This window comes from Dendrobium catenatum, unplaced genomic scaffold, assembly GCF_001605985.2.
Source record: "Dendrobium catenatum unplaced genomic scaffold, ASM160598v2 original_scaffold_36778, whole genome shotgun sequence".
In the NCBI taxonomy this organism is placed as follows: Eukaryota; Viridiplantae; Streptophyta; class Magnoliopsida; order Asparagales; family Orchidaceae; genus Dendrobium; species Dendrobium catenatum.
This window is the reverse complement of record NW_021355236.1, coordinates 93,266-112,061: the sequence shown is the minus strand read 5'-3', so window position 1 is coordinate 112,061 and position 18,796 is coordinate 93,266. Positions and strand designations below refer to the sequence as shown.

Sequence of the window (18,796 nt, the reverse complement as noted above, 5' to 3'; positions counted from 1 at the left end):
TCCGATCCGCCGCGGCTGGTGAGAATTGGCTAGCTTGTTTGAGATAGCTAGTTTCATCCCTTGTAGGCCAAATTGAACAGCTTTAGAGAGCTGCCAAATGGGCTGAAAGGACAGTAAATTACAAAAGCTACCATTTTAAGCCCGCGAGATAACATGACACTTGATGTTGCTTCCTGTTCATGGGAGGCCAAACTGAGCATTCTAATGATAAAAACTCTCTTTATTTTTTCATTGATATTGCATGCCCTTGCTGTTGACTTTTGTTGGTATTGATGTTTATCAGGATTCCGATCATAGCGGAATGATAGAATCACTCCCTAATCGATTTATTTATCTTTCCTGAATGAATTGGAAGTTCTGCATTCCCAATGGCAGACCTGGGTTTGTGATTGCTACCACCAAGTAGCTGCTTTCAACTTTGAGTTTTATGAGGCACTAATTTAACATTTTTTTCTTCATGCATCTCCATACAAAGATGGTTTTTACGGACTTGAGCCAATTGAGATAGTCTTCAATATGCATGTGCCCAACTTAACGTTGAAGTGTTGCTGCGTAATGACGGGTGTTGATTACATCTTGAGGACAGCATCTGTTTGTAATTTCGAAACTTTGCACTTCTGAAAATGTTTTGATGAAGTATCAAATATGACCTAGCTGCATTTTTGAATTGTACTTCATGCTGCGACCTTTCACTGGGTTGAGATGTTTTCTTGGAGAAGCTTTTTGAATGTCCTAGTTTGGTAGGCGATGGTCTTGTTTGGTAAACGAGATGTTCTTTTAGTTATTGATGATGTTTCTCCATTTCATTAATAGCAAGAATATTTTCTATTGTTCAGGGAGGTGAACGTATTGAGGGTTCCGCAGGGCCTGCACAATGAGATTTTTCATCTGTGTTGCGATGTCCATTGCCTCCATTGTCAATCATCACTCGGGCTTTGATATTGGTGCAGGGATTGGTAAAAATAGAAAGTAGATTGTAGAGGAAGGATTCTTCTTGACTGGAGCTGGGCAATTGGAAAGGAAGATACAAAGACACCTGGATATAATTGTTCTAGCTGTTTTCATTGGCCAATATTATCATTACCATATATGTTGGCAACAACCTCTTTCAAAGGGCAGCTGAGGAGTCCGATTTTTGGGAAACAAACATCAAAGGCTGATTAAGAATGAATAATTCCCCAATATAGTCGTAGGAAAAGATAGAGTAGGTTAAAGGTAGAGACAACCACCACAGTGGTTCTAGCTTGAGTTAGGCTGGTTGATGCATCATTATCTGTATCGACATAATAGTTAATCAGGAAAATAACAGATTAAGTTTGTACTTCCATCATCGATATCTTTGAAAATGTGATATCAATACAATGCAGACACAATGCTTTTCGAAATTAATGAACAGACATACTCCGAGAATATGTTTTCTTTCATGATCTTTGGCTTTGTATTTACTTACATCTGTATCATATTCAATTCTCAATTTTTTTGCCTCACATTAAAAACAGATATATAAGTACATAGATGACTTATCTGTCATCTTTTATATATTATCTCAAAGTTTTCTGGTTTTCAGGTTGTTGTTTATTGTTTGACGTTCAAAAATAGATAAATTTTGTGCAGTGGTAATAGACATCTAATGGGGTTTTGGTCGTCAAATTTAGTGCTAGCTTTAAGTGTTAACCATCTTCATCAGAATGGCATAAATCATCAATTTTTTTTTGTTTAGAGCTAGCAATGCACGGAGAATCAATGATTGGCATTTAAAGTGGGCTCAAATTCCTGTGAATTTCATGAATTTTATGAATAACATAACTGAATGTGAATTACTCAACAGTTCCTTGAATTTAGTTTCTGTAGGAAATTTAGATTAAATAAACATTGCATGCTAAAAATAAAACGTTATGATTTTTCGTTGGTGGTGCAATTGGCCTGTTCATATATTTCATCATCTCCCTCTCTTTCCTTTAATCTAGATCGTTGCAAGAAGGCATCAAAATTGGAGTTAAAGGAATTGAAGGAGAGAAAATTTCATCCTGCTTTTAGTTCGAACTTTGAAGCCTTGCTTCTTGATGTTATAGCCAGCCTGCTTCCGACTGCAAGTGAATATGAACAACGAAAACAGTTGGTTCATGCATATAACATGATCGTGAAGAGTATTTTTGGTCTGGGTTGTCTATTAATTTATAGCATTCTCTGCTTATTGGCTTACAGTGTTTGGCTTGTTGTCTTGATTAGTTAAGGAATTGACTGCTTTTAGACATAAAATTTTGGCATGATTTATCATTTACTAGAGCATGAATTGTTGTTAATGATATTGCTCAAAGTTATCTGATAGATGGAGTCTCCTTGAGTCGGTATTAGGCTTAGCCTGGTGGCGCTTTAATACATTGTTTTCTGCTCATTGTGTAATCCAATATTGATTCTAATTAGCATGGTTTACTTCTTTTTTTAATAAAATTTCCAACGATGATGGATTAAACTAAGTACCCAGAGGCTATAGGGGATATAGTGTGTCTTTTTAAGACTCTGCATTCAACTTCTTCCCACATGTCAGTGCTGTCTGAATTTATGCAAAGCATGAGCATGCTATTGTACAAAATAATTTTGAAGGATTAATGAACTTTATCATGTTTTTGTTAAATTCCAGCCGTCTTTGACACTTGATCCCACGGCTAGGATGATGATCCGTGGGAGGGCTCACCTGGATCATGCCGATCTCCTTCCATATTTATGTGGTTGATTTAGGAAGGATATATATTAGGGCAATTATGCATGATTTTTAATTATTTGTTTCTTTATTAAGATTATATGTATATATTTCTAAATAGGGACAAAAATTTGTGCATATAAAATTAAGTTTTTGCCTCTCCAATTCTCTGCATTTAACATGGTATCAAAGCCAGATTCGCACTACCGATCTTCATTGTCGGAATTATGTAGGAATACTAGTTTCTTCCACTGGCCTTCATTGCCAGGAATCGCTGGGATAACAGATCGAAAGAAGTGGGAGATGAGAGTATTCTCTCGCTACTTGCCTACATGAGGGCCGAACAAGTAAAAGGAGAAGAACATACGGAGTGGTGCTGAGCAAGTTGGTGTGCGTGTGACCAGCCCAACGGGAATTCAACAGCATTCAAGAGATCTTCCCGCGTACGATTGAGATCGATCGATGTGTTTTGGGGATTTCAAGCTGACAGCAGAGGCCTCCTATGTGCAAGCATGTGGGACGATCGAGTATGGAAGAGGATCGGACAAAGCAGTCGAACCTAAGACCTCTTCTGTGATGCGTCTGGATCGAGAGCTGCCTCTCGACGCATGTTTGGACCGGACCAGCAAGAAGGGGCAAACTGCAAAAAAGTTGGAAGCCTCTTGTGCATCCCTAAAGCCTATCGCCAACAAATTTTTTATTTTACTTCGTGCCTTCATAGCCAACCTTACTTATTGTTTTATTACTACTATCGCAAACATAACATTCATTAATGCATTGCACCTACTGCTTGATTAAAATAGCCTTTATTTGGTACCCCCTTGTCGCTAGGGGTGTCAATATTGGACATGACCTGAAAACCCAACTCGAATCCGACACGAAAATTTCTGGTTCGGGTCAACCCGAACTCGAAACGGGTTGGGTTCGGGTCAACTCGAACTCAAAACAGTTCTGGTCCGGGTCCTGATTTTCAAACCGTTTCGAATTCCGGGGTCGGGTTCGGAGTTGACCCGGAAACCCGATAATGACCGTGATTTTGACCCGGATCAGCTTATATACGAGATTTTTGCCGAAGAAGCGCATGAAACAGAGAAAGTTCTTCACAGTGAAGCCAACTCCCGTCGTTGCTTCCGATCAGGTAACTTGCGATCGACACGGAAGGGACTCTCCAAAGGAGCAAAGTAGAAAACATCGTCCAGGAGCGAAGTCGAACTGCTTCGATTTTGAGAGCCGTACTTGTCGCCGCCGCAATGTCTGAAAGCTAATTCTTCTTAAAGCTTTAAAACAAATAGAGGGACTCTATGGTGCACAAAGGGGTGGAGATCTCCAAAACATGCAACCTTTTCTATCGCTTATGTGGGGAAGAAACTACTTGAAGTGGTCCTAATTTGTGAAGGCCTATCTGAAAGGGATTTGAAAGATGAATCACCTCCTTGGGATTGGATCAAAGAAAAGAGATCCTAATTTTGGGTTTGGGATGAAGCAGAACTCCATGATTATGTCATGGTTGAGGGAATTCTATGACTCTAGAAATTAGTGAAACTTTATGTTCCTTTCTCTTGTAAAGGACATATGGGATGCCACCAGACAAACATTCTTAAAAAGCTCAGGATGCACTCAAAATCTTGAGATTAAGGTTAAGATAGGAAGCACAATAAGGAAGCAAGATATGTGATAAAATATGCCACTCTCCTGTAAGTTATGTAGCAAGAACTTGCATCACTCAGATGCTTATAGACCAAGTGTTCGGAATATGCTGCTATTCTGAAAAAATTTTATTAAAAAAAGATAGAGTGTATGACTTTCTTATAGGATTAAATATGGAGTTTGATCAGGTTAGAGTTTAGATCATTGATAAAAGAGGAAACACCAGTAATGAAACCATTTCTCTCATTCGGGCAGAGGAAAGCCGACGAGGGTAATGCTAGAATCAAAGGCTATTGATGGTTCAACAATAATGACAACCAAAGAGGCGTCATGGATGGAAAGAGAAGGATTTCTCAAATTCTAAGACAAAGACTCCTTGATGAGCTAACACAACAACAACATCAAGCCTTTATCCCACTACGTGGGGTCAGCAACATGAATCCTTTTTCTCCATTGTGTACCTATTAAAAGCCAAATTCTCGTTTAAATCTAATAAAGGAAAGGTCATTCCTAATATTTTAAAAACCAAGTCTTTTTAGGTCTACCCTTACCTTCTTAACATAATCAAATCTTAATACCTCTACTCTCCTAACCGGTCATCGGAAGGCCGCCGTTTATTGTGACCAAACCATTTTAAGGCGACTCTCTCTCTAATCTTATCTTCTACTGGAGCTACTCCAACCTTTTCACGTATATGCTCATTTCGTATCCTATCTCTAAGGGTAAAGTCACTCATCCACCTGAGCATCCTCATTCTCTGCCACACTTAACTTAGTATTATGCTTCTCTTTAATGGCCAACATTCGGCACCATAAAGCATTGCAGGCCTCACTACCATCTTATAGAATTTCCCTTAAGTTTGAGGGTACATTTCTATCACATAACAAGCCCGATGCATTCCTCAAGTTCAACCATCCAACTTGAATTCTGCTGATAATATTCCCCATCTATTTCACCATCACTCTGAACAATAGATCCAAGATATCTAAAACGTGTACTCTTATTAATGACTTGGTACCATACTCTTATTTTCATTAAAAAGTTTAGCAAAATATCTCATCCATCTTTGTTGAATATCATCTTCTAAGAAAAGTATTTTTTGGTCTTCATCTTTAATACACTTCACTTGAACTAAATCCTTACTACTCCTATCTCTTTGTTTAGCTAACTTATACATATATCTTTCTCCCTCTTTAGTATTCTAATCTATTATATAAATCACTAAAAGCTAAAGCCTTTGCATCGCATATTTGCTTTCTTAGCATCCTTACGAGCCACTTTATATATTTCCCAATTATCAGAATTTTTTAAAATTACACCAATTTTATAAACAAAGCTTTTTAATTTTAATCTTTTCTTGCACATTTGGATTCCACCACCAACTAGTTTTATTATTATGAGCTTTTCCCTTTGATATTCCAAGGATATCTTTTGCAATATTCTTAATATCACTTGCCACTTTTTTCCACATAATATTGCATCCTCATGCACAGACAAAATCTTAAGATCTAAGATCTTATTTCCAAAAATAATTTTGTTAATTTTCTTTAAATGCCCCCATTCTAATCCTAAAAAAATTATTTTACTTTATTTTTTATTTTATGCCCCTTTTTTTTAAAGTCCAAAACTAATAATCGATGTTGGTACATAAATTTTCACTCGGAATAATTTTACAATCTTTGCAATCTAAACGATTTTAATTTTCTAATAAGAAATAGTCAATCTGTGTGTGTACTATATCCATTTTTATAAGTGATGAGATGCTCATTTCTTTTTAAATAAGGTATTAGCAATTGAAAAATCATAAGCTAAGCAAAAAATCCAATATGGTCTTACCACCTTCCATTCGTCGTTCCAAATCCATGGCCACCATGAATACTTTTAAAATCATCTACCTCTCTACCAACATGTCCATTTAAATCTCCGTCCAATAAAAACTCTTTCTTCAAGAGGTATCTTTTGTATTAATTCTTCTAAGTCATTCCAAAAATTAATTTTAGAAACTCATAATCCAAACCTACTTGAGGAGCCATAAGCACTTATAATGATTAACAATCTTATCATCAACAATCTTTAAAGCTATAATTCTATCTCCAATCCTATTAATTTTTATAATATTATCCTTTAAACTCTTATCTATAATAACACCTACACCATTTCTAGTACGACTTACGACTCCTACCCGAATACCAAAGTTTAAATCCTAAACTATCAATTTCCTTAGCCTTCTCACCAACCCATTTAGTTTCCTGAATGCACAAAATATTTAACTTCCTATGAATCATAATGTCTATTAATTCCATTAATTTTCCTGTAAGGGAACCTATATTCCAAGTTCCTATCCTAATTTTAGTTTCATGGACTAGCTTCTTTGCCCACATCCGTCCTTGATGTGGGAACCCTTGCCTATTTAACACTGCACCCGGGCGCTGGTGCAGCGGCCATTGCACACTTGTCACTATATTCAGGCCATACAGCGCGTCGCTTCTAGGGGACGCTCTAGCATTAACACAATTTCTTAAAGGATTCATGTCATTATTGTTCGACAAGTTTTACGCTGGCTATTGACTACCTAACGCAACCCTCCACTTTTCTCATCCCTTTGATGCAGCTATTGCAAGAAATTAAGAAATACAAAGGAGACATGCTGGAAGTTACCCGGAAAGTCCTCAAGTAAAGTGTGGAATCAAAGAAGCAAACAAAAGATGATATCATAAGCTACAACAAATTAGATCACCCCAGAAACATAATACAACTTCAGAGAGCTCAATAAAGAAAATGTTGATAAGCTAAAACAACTAGCATCCCTTGAAAGATTACCTGCATCTTCTTCTCTTGTACTTTCAGGCAAGTTTCCTATATCAATTGGATTAAGTGCCTCTAGAAATCATTTGAAATGTTTATGGATCATTAACTCAGGAGCCACAGATCACCTGACACACTCCACTATCCATTTAATCAACTAGACTCCTTGCCCGAGTGATAAGAAAATCATTACTGTTGATAGTTCTCTTACCATAGTAGCATGTCAATGAGACATATCATTATCTCCCTCCCTCCCTCTCAAAAATGTGCCCACACATACCTCAATTATACATAAGCCTACAACAACAACAACATCAAGCCTTAATCCCACTACGTGGGGTCAGCTACATGAATCCTTTGTCTCCATTGTGTTCAATTAAAAGTAAAATTTTCATTTAAATCTAATAAAGAAAGATCATTTCTAATATTTTCTAACCAAGTCTTTTTAGGTCTGCCTCTACCTTTTTTAACATATTTCAAATCTACTTCCGCTACTTTCCTAACCGGGTCATCGGAAGGTCGCCGTTTAATGTGACCAAACCATCTAAGGCGTCTCTCTCTAATCTTATCTTCTACTGGAGCCACTCCAACCTTTTCACGTATATGCTCATTTCATATCCTATCTCTAAGGGTAAAGCCACTCATCCACCTGAGCTTCCTCATCTCTGCCACACTTAACTTAGTATTATGCTTCTCTTTTAATGGCCAACATTTGGCACCATAAAGCATTGCAGGCCTCACGACCATCTTATAGAATTTTCCCTTAAGTTTGAGGGGTACTTTTCTATCACACAACAAGCCTGATGCATTCCTCCACTTCAACAATCCAACTTGAATTTTGCTGATAATATCCCCATCTATTTCACCATCACTCTGAATAATAGATCCAAGATATCTAAAACGTGTACTCTTATTAATGACTTGATTGCCCAAAGTCACAATCCCCTCACTAGGTCTATTACTACTAAAATTACACTCCATATATTCTATTTTAGATCTAATAAAGCAAAAACCTTTAGACTCTAAAGTTGACCTCCGTAATTCAAGTTTACCTTCAACTCCCTCTCTAGTTTTATCAACAAGAAGAATATCATCAGCAAAAAGCATACAACAAGGTACATCCTCTTGCAAATGTTTAGTGAGAACACCATGACTAAAGCAAAAAGATATGGGCTTAAGGCTGATCCTTGATGTAACATAATCGAAATAGGGAAGTACTCGGTCAAACCACCTTGTGTTTGAATACAAGTAATAGCTCTTGCATAAATATCTTTAATGATTTGAATATAAGTCTTATTAACTCCTTTCTTTTCAAGAACTCACCATATCACTTATCTTGGAACTTTATCATATGCTTTTTCTAAATCAACAAATATCATATGTAGATCTTCCATGTTTTCTCTATATTTCTCCATCAAACCTCTTAATAATTGTACGGCATCCATAGTCGACCTACCCGGCATGAATCAAAATTGATTTTGTGAAACATTAGTATCCTGCCGCAATCTATGCTCCATAACTCGCTCCCATAGCTTTAAAGTATGACACATTAACTTTATTCCTCTATAATTCGCACAATCATGTGCATTACCTTTATTCTTAAAAATAAGAATTAACACACTCATTCTCCACTCATATGGCTTCTTTATAGTCTTCAAAACAGTATTAAAAAGTTTAGCAAGCCAATAAATTCCTTCATCTCTTAAGCATTTCCCCACGTCTATTGGAATATCATCAAGTCCAACAGCTTTTCCACCCTTAATATTCTTTAAAGCCTCTCTAACTTCGGTTTTACTAGTAATATTAGATAAAAATAGAAATCTTTATTTTCATTTAGGGTACTAAGGTCACTACAATTAATCTTATTTTCACAATATTCATTAACAAGTTTAGTAAAATATCTCATCCACCTTTGTTGAATATCATATTCTAAGAAAAATATTTTTTGATCTTTATCCTTAATACACTTCACTTGAACTAAATCCTTACTACTCGTATATCTTTGTTTGACTAACTTATACATATATCTTTCTCCTTCCTTAGTTTCTAGTCTATTGTATAAATCACTAAAAGCTAATGTCTTTGCATCACATATTGCTTTCTTAGATTCATTACGAGCCTCTTCATATCTAATAAATTATACATAAGCCGAATCTCCATAAAAAAACTTATCAGATATTATAATTGTAAGTCCTATTTAACCCTACTTGTTGCTTATTTTCAAACCAGGGATTGAGGAGGAAGATTGAACTTGCTAGGGAGAGAGATTGACTGTACTACCTAGAAGAGTCAAACAAATCCAATATTACCAATTATGGATACTCTATGTTATCCCAATTTAATAAAAAATCTACTATTTAACTTCATCATTTTAGATCAGGAGATCCATCTTTTGATTTCTTAAAAATATTTATCCAAAACTTTTTTTATAAATTAAAAAATGAAATTTTTTATTGTGAAATCTGTGAGTTAGCCAAGCATAAATGAGTTTCTTTTCCAAACAAAAATAAAAGATGTCAAACTCTCTTCTATCTTATACATAGTAATATCCGTCATGAGGTTTGGATAAGTATATTCAAGGCATACAAATCCAAACTATGTTCCAGAGCAAATCCAAGAATCTGAACGGTCTCTTGAAATTGAGGTAAACACAAGTTCACCTAAAAAACTTCCATTGTACCCCATAACTAACTTTGTATCCTTCCATAACTTCTAATCTTCACACAAAAATTTTCTGTTCATACTCAATGATATTCATAATAATATTTCTGAGACCTTATTTGATAAAAATTAGAAAAGTGTCATAAAAGATGAAATGTAGACCTTGGAGAAAAACAATACCTAGGAGATCGCCATCCTACCAGTAGGGAAAAAATCAGCCAGCTGCAAATGGGTGTTCTCTGTGAAATACAAAGCTAATGGTACACTTGAAAGGTATAAGGCAAGACATGTAGCACAATGGTACACTTAGACGTACGGAATGGACTACCATGAAACTTTTGCACCTGTGGCCAAGATGAACACCGTGAGGATCCTGCTCTTACTAGCAACTACCTATAACTGGCATCTGGAATAGCTCGATGTCAAAAATGCATTCTTACACAAGGACTTGAAGGAAGAAATATTTATGTAGATTCCACCAAGACTCAAGAAAAAATCTTGAGGTGACAAAGAGTGTCGGTTAAAAAAAGCTCTATATGGTAAAACAGTCACCTAGAGTTTGGTTTGGAAGATTCTCAAAAATTGCTCTACTCAATGGTTATCGACAAAGCCAATGGTACCATACATTTTATTCAAGCACTCAGACTTAGGGGAAGTCATAGTTTTATTAGTTTATGTGGGTGATATCATCTTGACTAGGGATGATGAAAAGGATAAAGCGATTCTAAGGAAATGTCTTGATAAAAAAATTGACATCAAAGAACTTGGTAGATTAAAATATTTCCTTGGAATTGAAGTGACCCACTCCAACAGAGGAATTTTAGTTACACAACAAAAATACATCAATGATATTCGTAAAGAAACATGTAAACTAGCTTGTAAACTAACACCAACACCAGTAGAATCAAATCTCAAATTTGGAGAACTTAAAGAGATTCCATACATAGATAAGGGAGCTTATCAAAGATTTATGGGAAAATTGATCTGCCTTTCCCAAACTAGACTAGATATAGTCTTTGCTGTAAGCATGGTCTGCAGTTCATTTAAAATTCAAAGCAGACTCATATATAAGCTATAGACAGAATACTGCACTACATTAAGGTGAACCCTATAAAGGGACTCTCCTCAGAAAGATACTGTGGAATAACCCCAGAAGAATACTGATGCATATTACGCAGGATCACCAGTAGATAGATGATCTACCTCAAGATACTGTACACTCATTGGAGGAAATTTTGTTACATGGAGGAGCAAGTGGTGGTAAGGTCTAGTGCAGAAGCATAATACATAGCTATGACTTTGGGAATATGTGAGCTACTATGAATTAAGATGATTCTAGAAGACCTAAGAATCAAGTGGGAAGGATCCATGAAGCTACATTGTGACAATAAATCAATAATCAACATAGCTCACAATCTGGTTCAGCATGACATGACCAAGCACATTGAAGTGAACAGACATTTCATAAATGAGAAATTAGACAGTGGTTTTATATGTATTTACCATGTCTCATCACAATATCATCTTGTAGACATTCTTGCCAATGAACTTGATAACTTTACCTTTATGGGATTGATTACCAAGCTGGGAATGACAGATCCATATTCCCCAGCTTAAGGGGGAGTATTAAATCCCAACCGTCCCTTGGCACTTGATCGCACGTCTAGGGTGGGAATCCGTGGGAGGCTCACTTGGATCACGCTGATCTCCTTCCAAATTTATGTGGCTGATTTAGGAAGGATTATATTTTGGCAATTATGTATTATTCCATAATTATTTGTCTCTTTATTAAGATATCTTGTATATATCTATAAATAGGGATAGATTTGTGGTAATTGAATTTAACAATTTTCATCTGACTTAAAGATGCATGGATCACGGACTAATGCATAATAGATAATAGACAATGTACTTTTCAACATTCTTTAGCATTGGTGGCTTGTTGTGTGTGTGTGTATATATATATATATACACACACACACAACAAGCCACCAATGCTAAAGAATGTTAAAAAGTACATTGTCTATTATCTATTTTTTTCTTTCTTTGGTCTATTTACGCACATAATGCCGAAATATTCCTTATTTACAAAATTAACACCCAATTATTTTTTTGAATGCCAAACTGGTGTATTTACATGTGCCATGATTAAATTATTGAGAATTTGACAAAAGCTAAAAATAATTGTTGGAAATTTCTTGTGAATTTTGATATTTGGCTGAGAATTTTACTTCACCGGTGTGGATAGGAGGTTTCCTGGCTGGCTGCTAGTTTGGGTGGTGTCCAACAGCTGTTTTCAGGAAGGACAGCATCCTGGTAGTGCTAAAAAAGTAAAACATTAGGGAAATACAATGCAATTAACTTAGTGGAAAGAGTTGAGCTTCCATGTAGAACTAATCTTGCAATATTAAGCCTCACTCTAATACGAAAAAGTATGCAAGATGGGAAGCTTGTGGTCATGGTTGTGCTATAATTTGGAGGAGATGGGATGGGAAATATGAACGTTGAGATGCTATAGCCTTGAAGAGTGCACTTCATGTTCAATTGTGTGAAGGAATCCAAAATTGGGAGGAGATTAAAAGTAGTGAGTGAGGGATCAATATCGAGAGACAACAGAGATTGAGACTGTAGGTGTGACCAGCAAACATGTAATCAATAATCATCCCATCATTCTATGGCAGCCTTAGGGATCCTTTTATAGGAAAAAGGGTCTTAGGGTACTAAAAAGAAACAACCTAAAACACATTATAGAGTGGCAACAGTATCCTAATGCAATCTCATTTAAATAAAACATTAAAAGAAGATTGATGGACGATCACACACATGGTCATCTTTGCACATAGGTCTTTAATGGAGTCATATGGTTGCTATCAGTTTGGAAATATCATTCACACCGGCCAACTTTCAAAGATTGTCATCATAAATCTTTTTTTACGTAACAAATATTACTATTACTTTATATATATATATATATATATATATATAGACCATCTTCCTCTTTTTTTTCCACAAGGTAATACGGGCGGATTTCCTGTTGTGGAAGCATTTGGCTCCTTTGTAATGGACATATTCACTGCTGAAAGTGATCTTGACCTATCTATCAACTTCAATAACAGCAATGTATCATGCTTACCTCGTGAACAAGTTGTTTCTGTGCTTCGAAGGTTTGCCAAAGTTTTACATATAAAACAAAGTAAGGAAAAAATGGCTGGTTGGTTGTTCGTTTTTTCGTCTTTCTATGTTACGTTTTGGTTGATTTCACATGATCACTTGGGAAGACCTGCTCTCTTATTAAATTTGATCAGTTGATCTATAATGCTAATGAATATAAGATATCTTTGAAAAGTTTTTGTTGGGTTTCATATCCTAAATTTCAAGTTTTTGATGATGATGTTGTCCCTTTGATTTCTTTTTATTAGATTTGTTTTTGATGATGATGTTGTCCCTTTGATTTCTTTTTATTAGATTTGTTTTTGATGATGATGTTGTCCCTTAGCTTTTAGTGGTTTATATAATAGTTTATATACTAAGGAGGGAGAAAGATATATGTATAAGTTAGCCAAACAAAGAGATAGGAGTAGTAAGGATTTAGTTCAAGTAAAGTGTATTAAGGATGAAGATCAAAAAATACTTTTCTAAGAAGATGATATTCAATAAATGTGGATGAGATATTTTGTTAAACTTTTTAATGAAAAATGTGAAAAATAAGATGACTATAGTGACCCTTAACACCCTAAATGAAAATAAGGAAAATGTCTGTTATTTATCGCGATTAGTAAAACTAAAGTTTGAGAGGGGCTTTAAAGAAAATGAAGGAGGAAAAGCTGTTGACCTGATAATATTCCAATAAAGGTATGTAAATGCTTAGAAGATGAAAGGAATTTCTTTGCTTACTAAAACTTTTTAATACTATTTTTGAGAGACTAAAAAAATGTCAGATGAGTGGAGAATGAGTGGGTTAATTCCGCTATTTTAAAGAATAAAGGTGATGCACAGATTGTGCGAATTATAGAGGAATTAAGTAGTGTCATACTTTAAAACTATTGAGCGAGTTATGGAGCATACGTGCGGGCATGATACTAAATGTTCTCAAATCAATTTGGATTCATGCCGGTAGGGTAGACTATGGGAGAGTGACATCGATCAGTTAGGTTTGGTTCAAGGCATGTGTATCGCCGGAGACAACGTAGATCGACGGCTACGATTCAGAGTCTTTTACTTTTGATGTATCTTTAATAGTTTTAATTTAGTTGCATTTTCATTTCCCAGTTTAACCCCTATGGGGAGTATAGTCGTATTATAGCCCAAAGGGCCATTTGACGTACTTTTATTCTATTGTTGGAGACCTATATATAGTGGTCTCAGACTATAACAAGACTAATGATATTTGAATGAAAATTGTTGTTTTTTCTACTTCTCTTCTTTGCATGAGAAGCTCTTAGAAGGGAAGAGAGCTCAAGGGGAGCAATTCGCACAAAGGCCCACCAGTCGTGAAGAGTCCGCCTGCTCGTGGTTAAATTCTTCTATCTTTTCTTTTGTTGTTTTCCCCATTCCTTCCCTTCCACTACAAGAAATCCCTCTCAACCCCCATGCCGCCGCCCCTTGCGGAACCCGCCGCCCAACCACCACCTCAACCCCGGCGGCCACCTTGCCGGCAACTTCCCCTCACCCACCCAACCCCTTCCCTACACAATTTTCAAATTAAAATTTGAAATTTCAAATTCGAATTCTTTCCTAATTTGGAACTCCAAGTTAGGAAGGTTTTCTGATGGAATTCAATTTCAATTTGATTTAGATTGGAGTTATGAAACCTATTGCCACGTCATCATCCTAAATTGGAAGCCTTTTTTCCCTTGAATTCCCCTCTCTCCCTCTATGCATCTGCCGGCCCCCCATTTAGAAATTCCATTAATTGCTTATTTAATGCCTTGATCGTTTTGAAATCATAATTTGATTTCAAAGATTTTTTCCCTCCTAAGTTACTTAAAACTGAAATTAACTTTCAGTTTTAAGAATTTTTAAACCTCCTTCCTCTAAGAGCCGCGCCACCCTCCTTGATGAGCCCCATTAATTGCTCATTAATCCCCCTTAATTACATTGAAATTTGAAATTCTTTTCAAATATTCCCTCCAAATTTACAACCTGAATAATTTCAGATTTAAGTGACTCTCTTGCTACATTCACCCAACCTAAATCCCTTCTCACAAAACACTCGCCTCTCCCCACCGTGGCCGAACTCCCCCTTCCCCTTGGAAATCCCGCCGGCTCCTCTCTCCTCTTCCTCCTCCCAATGCAAGGACCTCCCTCACCGCCATTTAATACTCTTCTCCTTGAAGGATCTCCAACGACAAGCATGTATGGCGGACCCGGAGTTTGAGTGGGGATTAGTATTCAACGCCGACGGAAGCCTTAACATTCCTACGATCCCCATTCTTTGACGTGGGATTTGAAGACGACTCCACTGTTGAGAGTATTTGGAACGACTTGAGTGTGAAGTGAGCAAGGTAACTCATTTGTGAATATTTTCAAATATTAGCCTGGGATTCTATTTTACTCCGCATTTGCCTTATTGTGATAATTTCGAGAACGCTATCTGCTAATTGTGCCTAAACAACTAGTTGTAGTTGCTTATCATAACAACTTTAACAATTGAGAATTCTTGAACCTCACCTTACGATATTTTAATCTTAAAATTAGTATACTTTGTGATTCGTTATAAATTTCATGTGCAATTTTTTGATTGTTTAACATCAATGGAAGCCATACATTTATTAAGAAGGTTTGATGGAGAAATATAGAGAAAATAAGGAGAATCTACATATGATTTTTATTGATTTAGAAAAAGTATATGATAACGTTCCAAGAGAAGTGCTATGGAGACTTCTTGAAAAGAAAGGAGTTAATAATGCTTATATTCAAATCATTAAAAGATATGTAATTGCGGAGCTATACTTGTGTTCAAACACAAGGTGGTTTGACCAAGTATTTTCCTATTTCGGTTGGGTTACATCAAGGATCAGCCTTAAGCCCATATCTTTTTGCTTTAGTCATGGATGTTCTCACTAGACATTTGCAAGAGGATGTACCTTGGTGTATGCTTTTTGCTGATGATATTCTTCTTGCTGATAAGACTAGAGAGGGAGTTGAAAGTAAACTTGAATTATGGAGGTCAACATTAGAGACTAAAGGTTTTCGCTTGAGTAGATCTAAAACGGAATATTGAGGGAGTTGAAGGTAAACTTGAATTATGGAGGTCAACTTTAGAGTCTAAAGGTTTTCGCTTGAGTACATCTAAAACAGAATATATATGGAGTGTCGTTTTAGTAGTAATAGACCTAGTGAGGGGATTGTGACTTTGGGTGATCAAGTCATTAAAAAGAATACACATTTTAGATATCTTGGATCTATTATTCAGAGTGATGGTGAAATTGATGGAGATATTATCAGCAGAATTCAAGTTGGATGGTTGAAGTGGAGGAATGCATCGGACTTGGTGTGTGATAGAAAAGTACCCCTCAATAAGGGAAAATTCTATAAGATGGTAGTGAGGCCTGCAATGGTTTATGGTATTGAATGTTGGCCATTAAAAGAGAAGCATAATTCTTTGTTAAGTGTGGCAGAGATGAGGATGCTCTGGTGGATGAGTGGCTTTACCCTTAGAGATAGGATACGAAATGAGCATATACGTGAAAAGGTTGGAGTAGCTCCAGTAGAAGATAAGATTAGAGAGAGTCGCCTTAGATGGTTTGTTCACATAAAACGCCGGCCTTCCAATGACCCGGTTAGGAGAGTAGAGATATTAGATTTTGACTTATGTTAAGAAAGGTAGAGGCAGACCTAAAAGACTTGGTTAGAAAATATTAGCTATGACCTTTCTTTATTAGATTTAAACGAGAATTTGACCTTTATTAGGACATAATGGAGAAAAAGGATTCATGTAGCCGACCCCACGTAGTGGGATAAAGGCTTGATGTTGTTGTTGTTGTAGATTTGTTTTAAACATCCTTGCTACGAAAAATTTTTACATGATTACCTCTTCCTTAGATTTTCTTCTTCCTTTATGTGTTATTTCCTTTACCAAATAAAGATTCTACACTGAGACAACAACTTCAGTATTAACCAAATTTTATTAGTAAGCAAAATAAAAACTTATGTAATTTACTCAGCAGCAAACCTTTCTCTCCCACTGTCGTTGCTCCACTTCACCCAAACCCCACTGCTGAACTCTCAGAGCATTGCCGAGTTGCTTTACAGGAATCAGCACTATCCTTCTTCACTGCACTGAATCGTGCTTACAGTACTCGTCACTCTGACGTTTCCCTCACACCGCTACAGAACTTCACAAGGCAAAGCTATATATCTTCAAAACAATGCTAAACCCTCTGTTCACCACAGCCATTACCCGATTCTCTCTTCAATACCAATTCCGTAATTGCCCTCCTCCCATTCCAGCTTGCTGCGTGCGTGAATTCCAAACCGAAGGAAAAATTGGATGAGAAGCACAACACTTATCACTGCCTCTCTTTCACTTTGCTTCCCACAACCAACTATACCCACTTGCATGCGTAAATTTAAATTGAATTAAAGGGACCACAAAAGATAACTAGTACATTACCATTCAGTGCCAGCTTCTGTTCAGTGATTAAAATATTAGGAAATACTTAATTTAATCAAAACTAGTACTTAATATAATTGCTAATTCTAATTTAACAGTAATTAATTATGAGAATAAGATAATAATTTTTCTTTAAAAAAATTTTTATTATCTTTACCTGAATTTAGGGTGTTACAATTTGTCCCTCATTAGAATTTTTTCCCCAAAATTCAACTTTTATACTTCTTCCAATAGGTGAGGAAACCTTTTGTCTTATGTTTACCTTTTTTTCCCATTTTGCCTGTTTTACTGACTTGTGATTCCATTTTACCTTTACAAGAAGAATCATTCTGCTTCTTAGTTTACGACCATCTCTTTCTAATATACTGTTAGGTTCTTCGATGGTGCAATTATTCTAAAAATATTGCAAACTATCTTTTAAAAATTAAACTCATCATAGCACGATTCTCTCAATTGGGCTGCTCTGCCTATGGGGGCAGAGTTGTAAGTCCTATGTTTCAAGTTTAATCCTCATAAGAACTAGAGTTGATGAGACTGGAACCTCACGAGGGATGTTCGAGCAATAAATTATAAATAGATCGCAATGAAAGAACAAGTTTAAATCCTATTCTCATTGTAAGTTAGTAAATACAAAACATGTGCATACAATTGCAAAATCCACGAAGATATTTTATTTTATGTTCGTATTAAGCTTTCAAATTCTCTTTTGAAAACAATTCATTTCAAATTACAAACTCTGATATCACTTCACTTATATGGTAGTTTGTAAAGTTAATCTTTAAACCTAAGCCTTTGTAATTAATAAGGCATAGTTGAAAAGCTCAAAGCAATCAGGTGCAAACATATCACCCCGATGATGATCATGTAATAGTGAATCTTAGTAAGATCGAATTCTATTTTCAAAATGATCTCAAATTTTAAAATAAACTATTATGGGCCTAATTTTATAAAAAATTTAAAAAAATAAGGAAAAATGATTTATCTACCCTCAAAGTTTTAAGTAATAAAATCATTCATCCTCCACAATAGTTTGTTGATAACAACAATTTAAACTTTGACTTTAGCTTATAAAGAACTAGTATCATATCAAGTGTATTTCTATAATAACTCACAAAATATTTCTCACTAGTAAGAACGTGGTGCACCGTCTAATCAAGTGGTTTTTCTGTCAAATGACATCATTAAATAATGGCTATGGTCATGGTGGTGGCCGTGGCTTTTTGATCGAGTGATTTCATTTCAAAATGACACTATTATATTACGGTCATGGTTATATAGCCTGGATGTTTCTCAATGACTTCAGTCCCTTTGGGTTGTGAATAATAAGGTGCATTTGATAGGGAAAAAGCCTTATGCTAGTTTAGATT

General features: G+C 35.9%; 1 protein-coding gene across 1 annotated transcript in view; it reads left to right on the top strand.

Moving 5' to 3' along the window:
- Window positions 1-18,796, top strand: part of LOC110112447 — a 68,355-nt gene that overhangs the window by 30,103 nt on the left and 19,456 nt on the right. Inside the window, exon 4 of the mRNA XM_020844673.2 lies at window positions 12,828-13,007. Coding sequence (XP_020700332.1) covers window positions 12,828-13,007 — 180 coding nt within the window. The remainder of the gene's footprint in view (window positions 1-12,827; window positions 13,008-18,796) is intronic.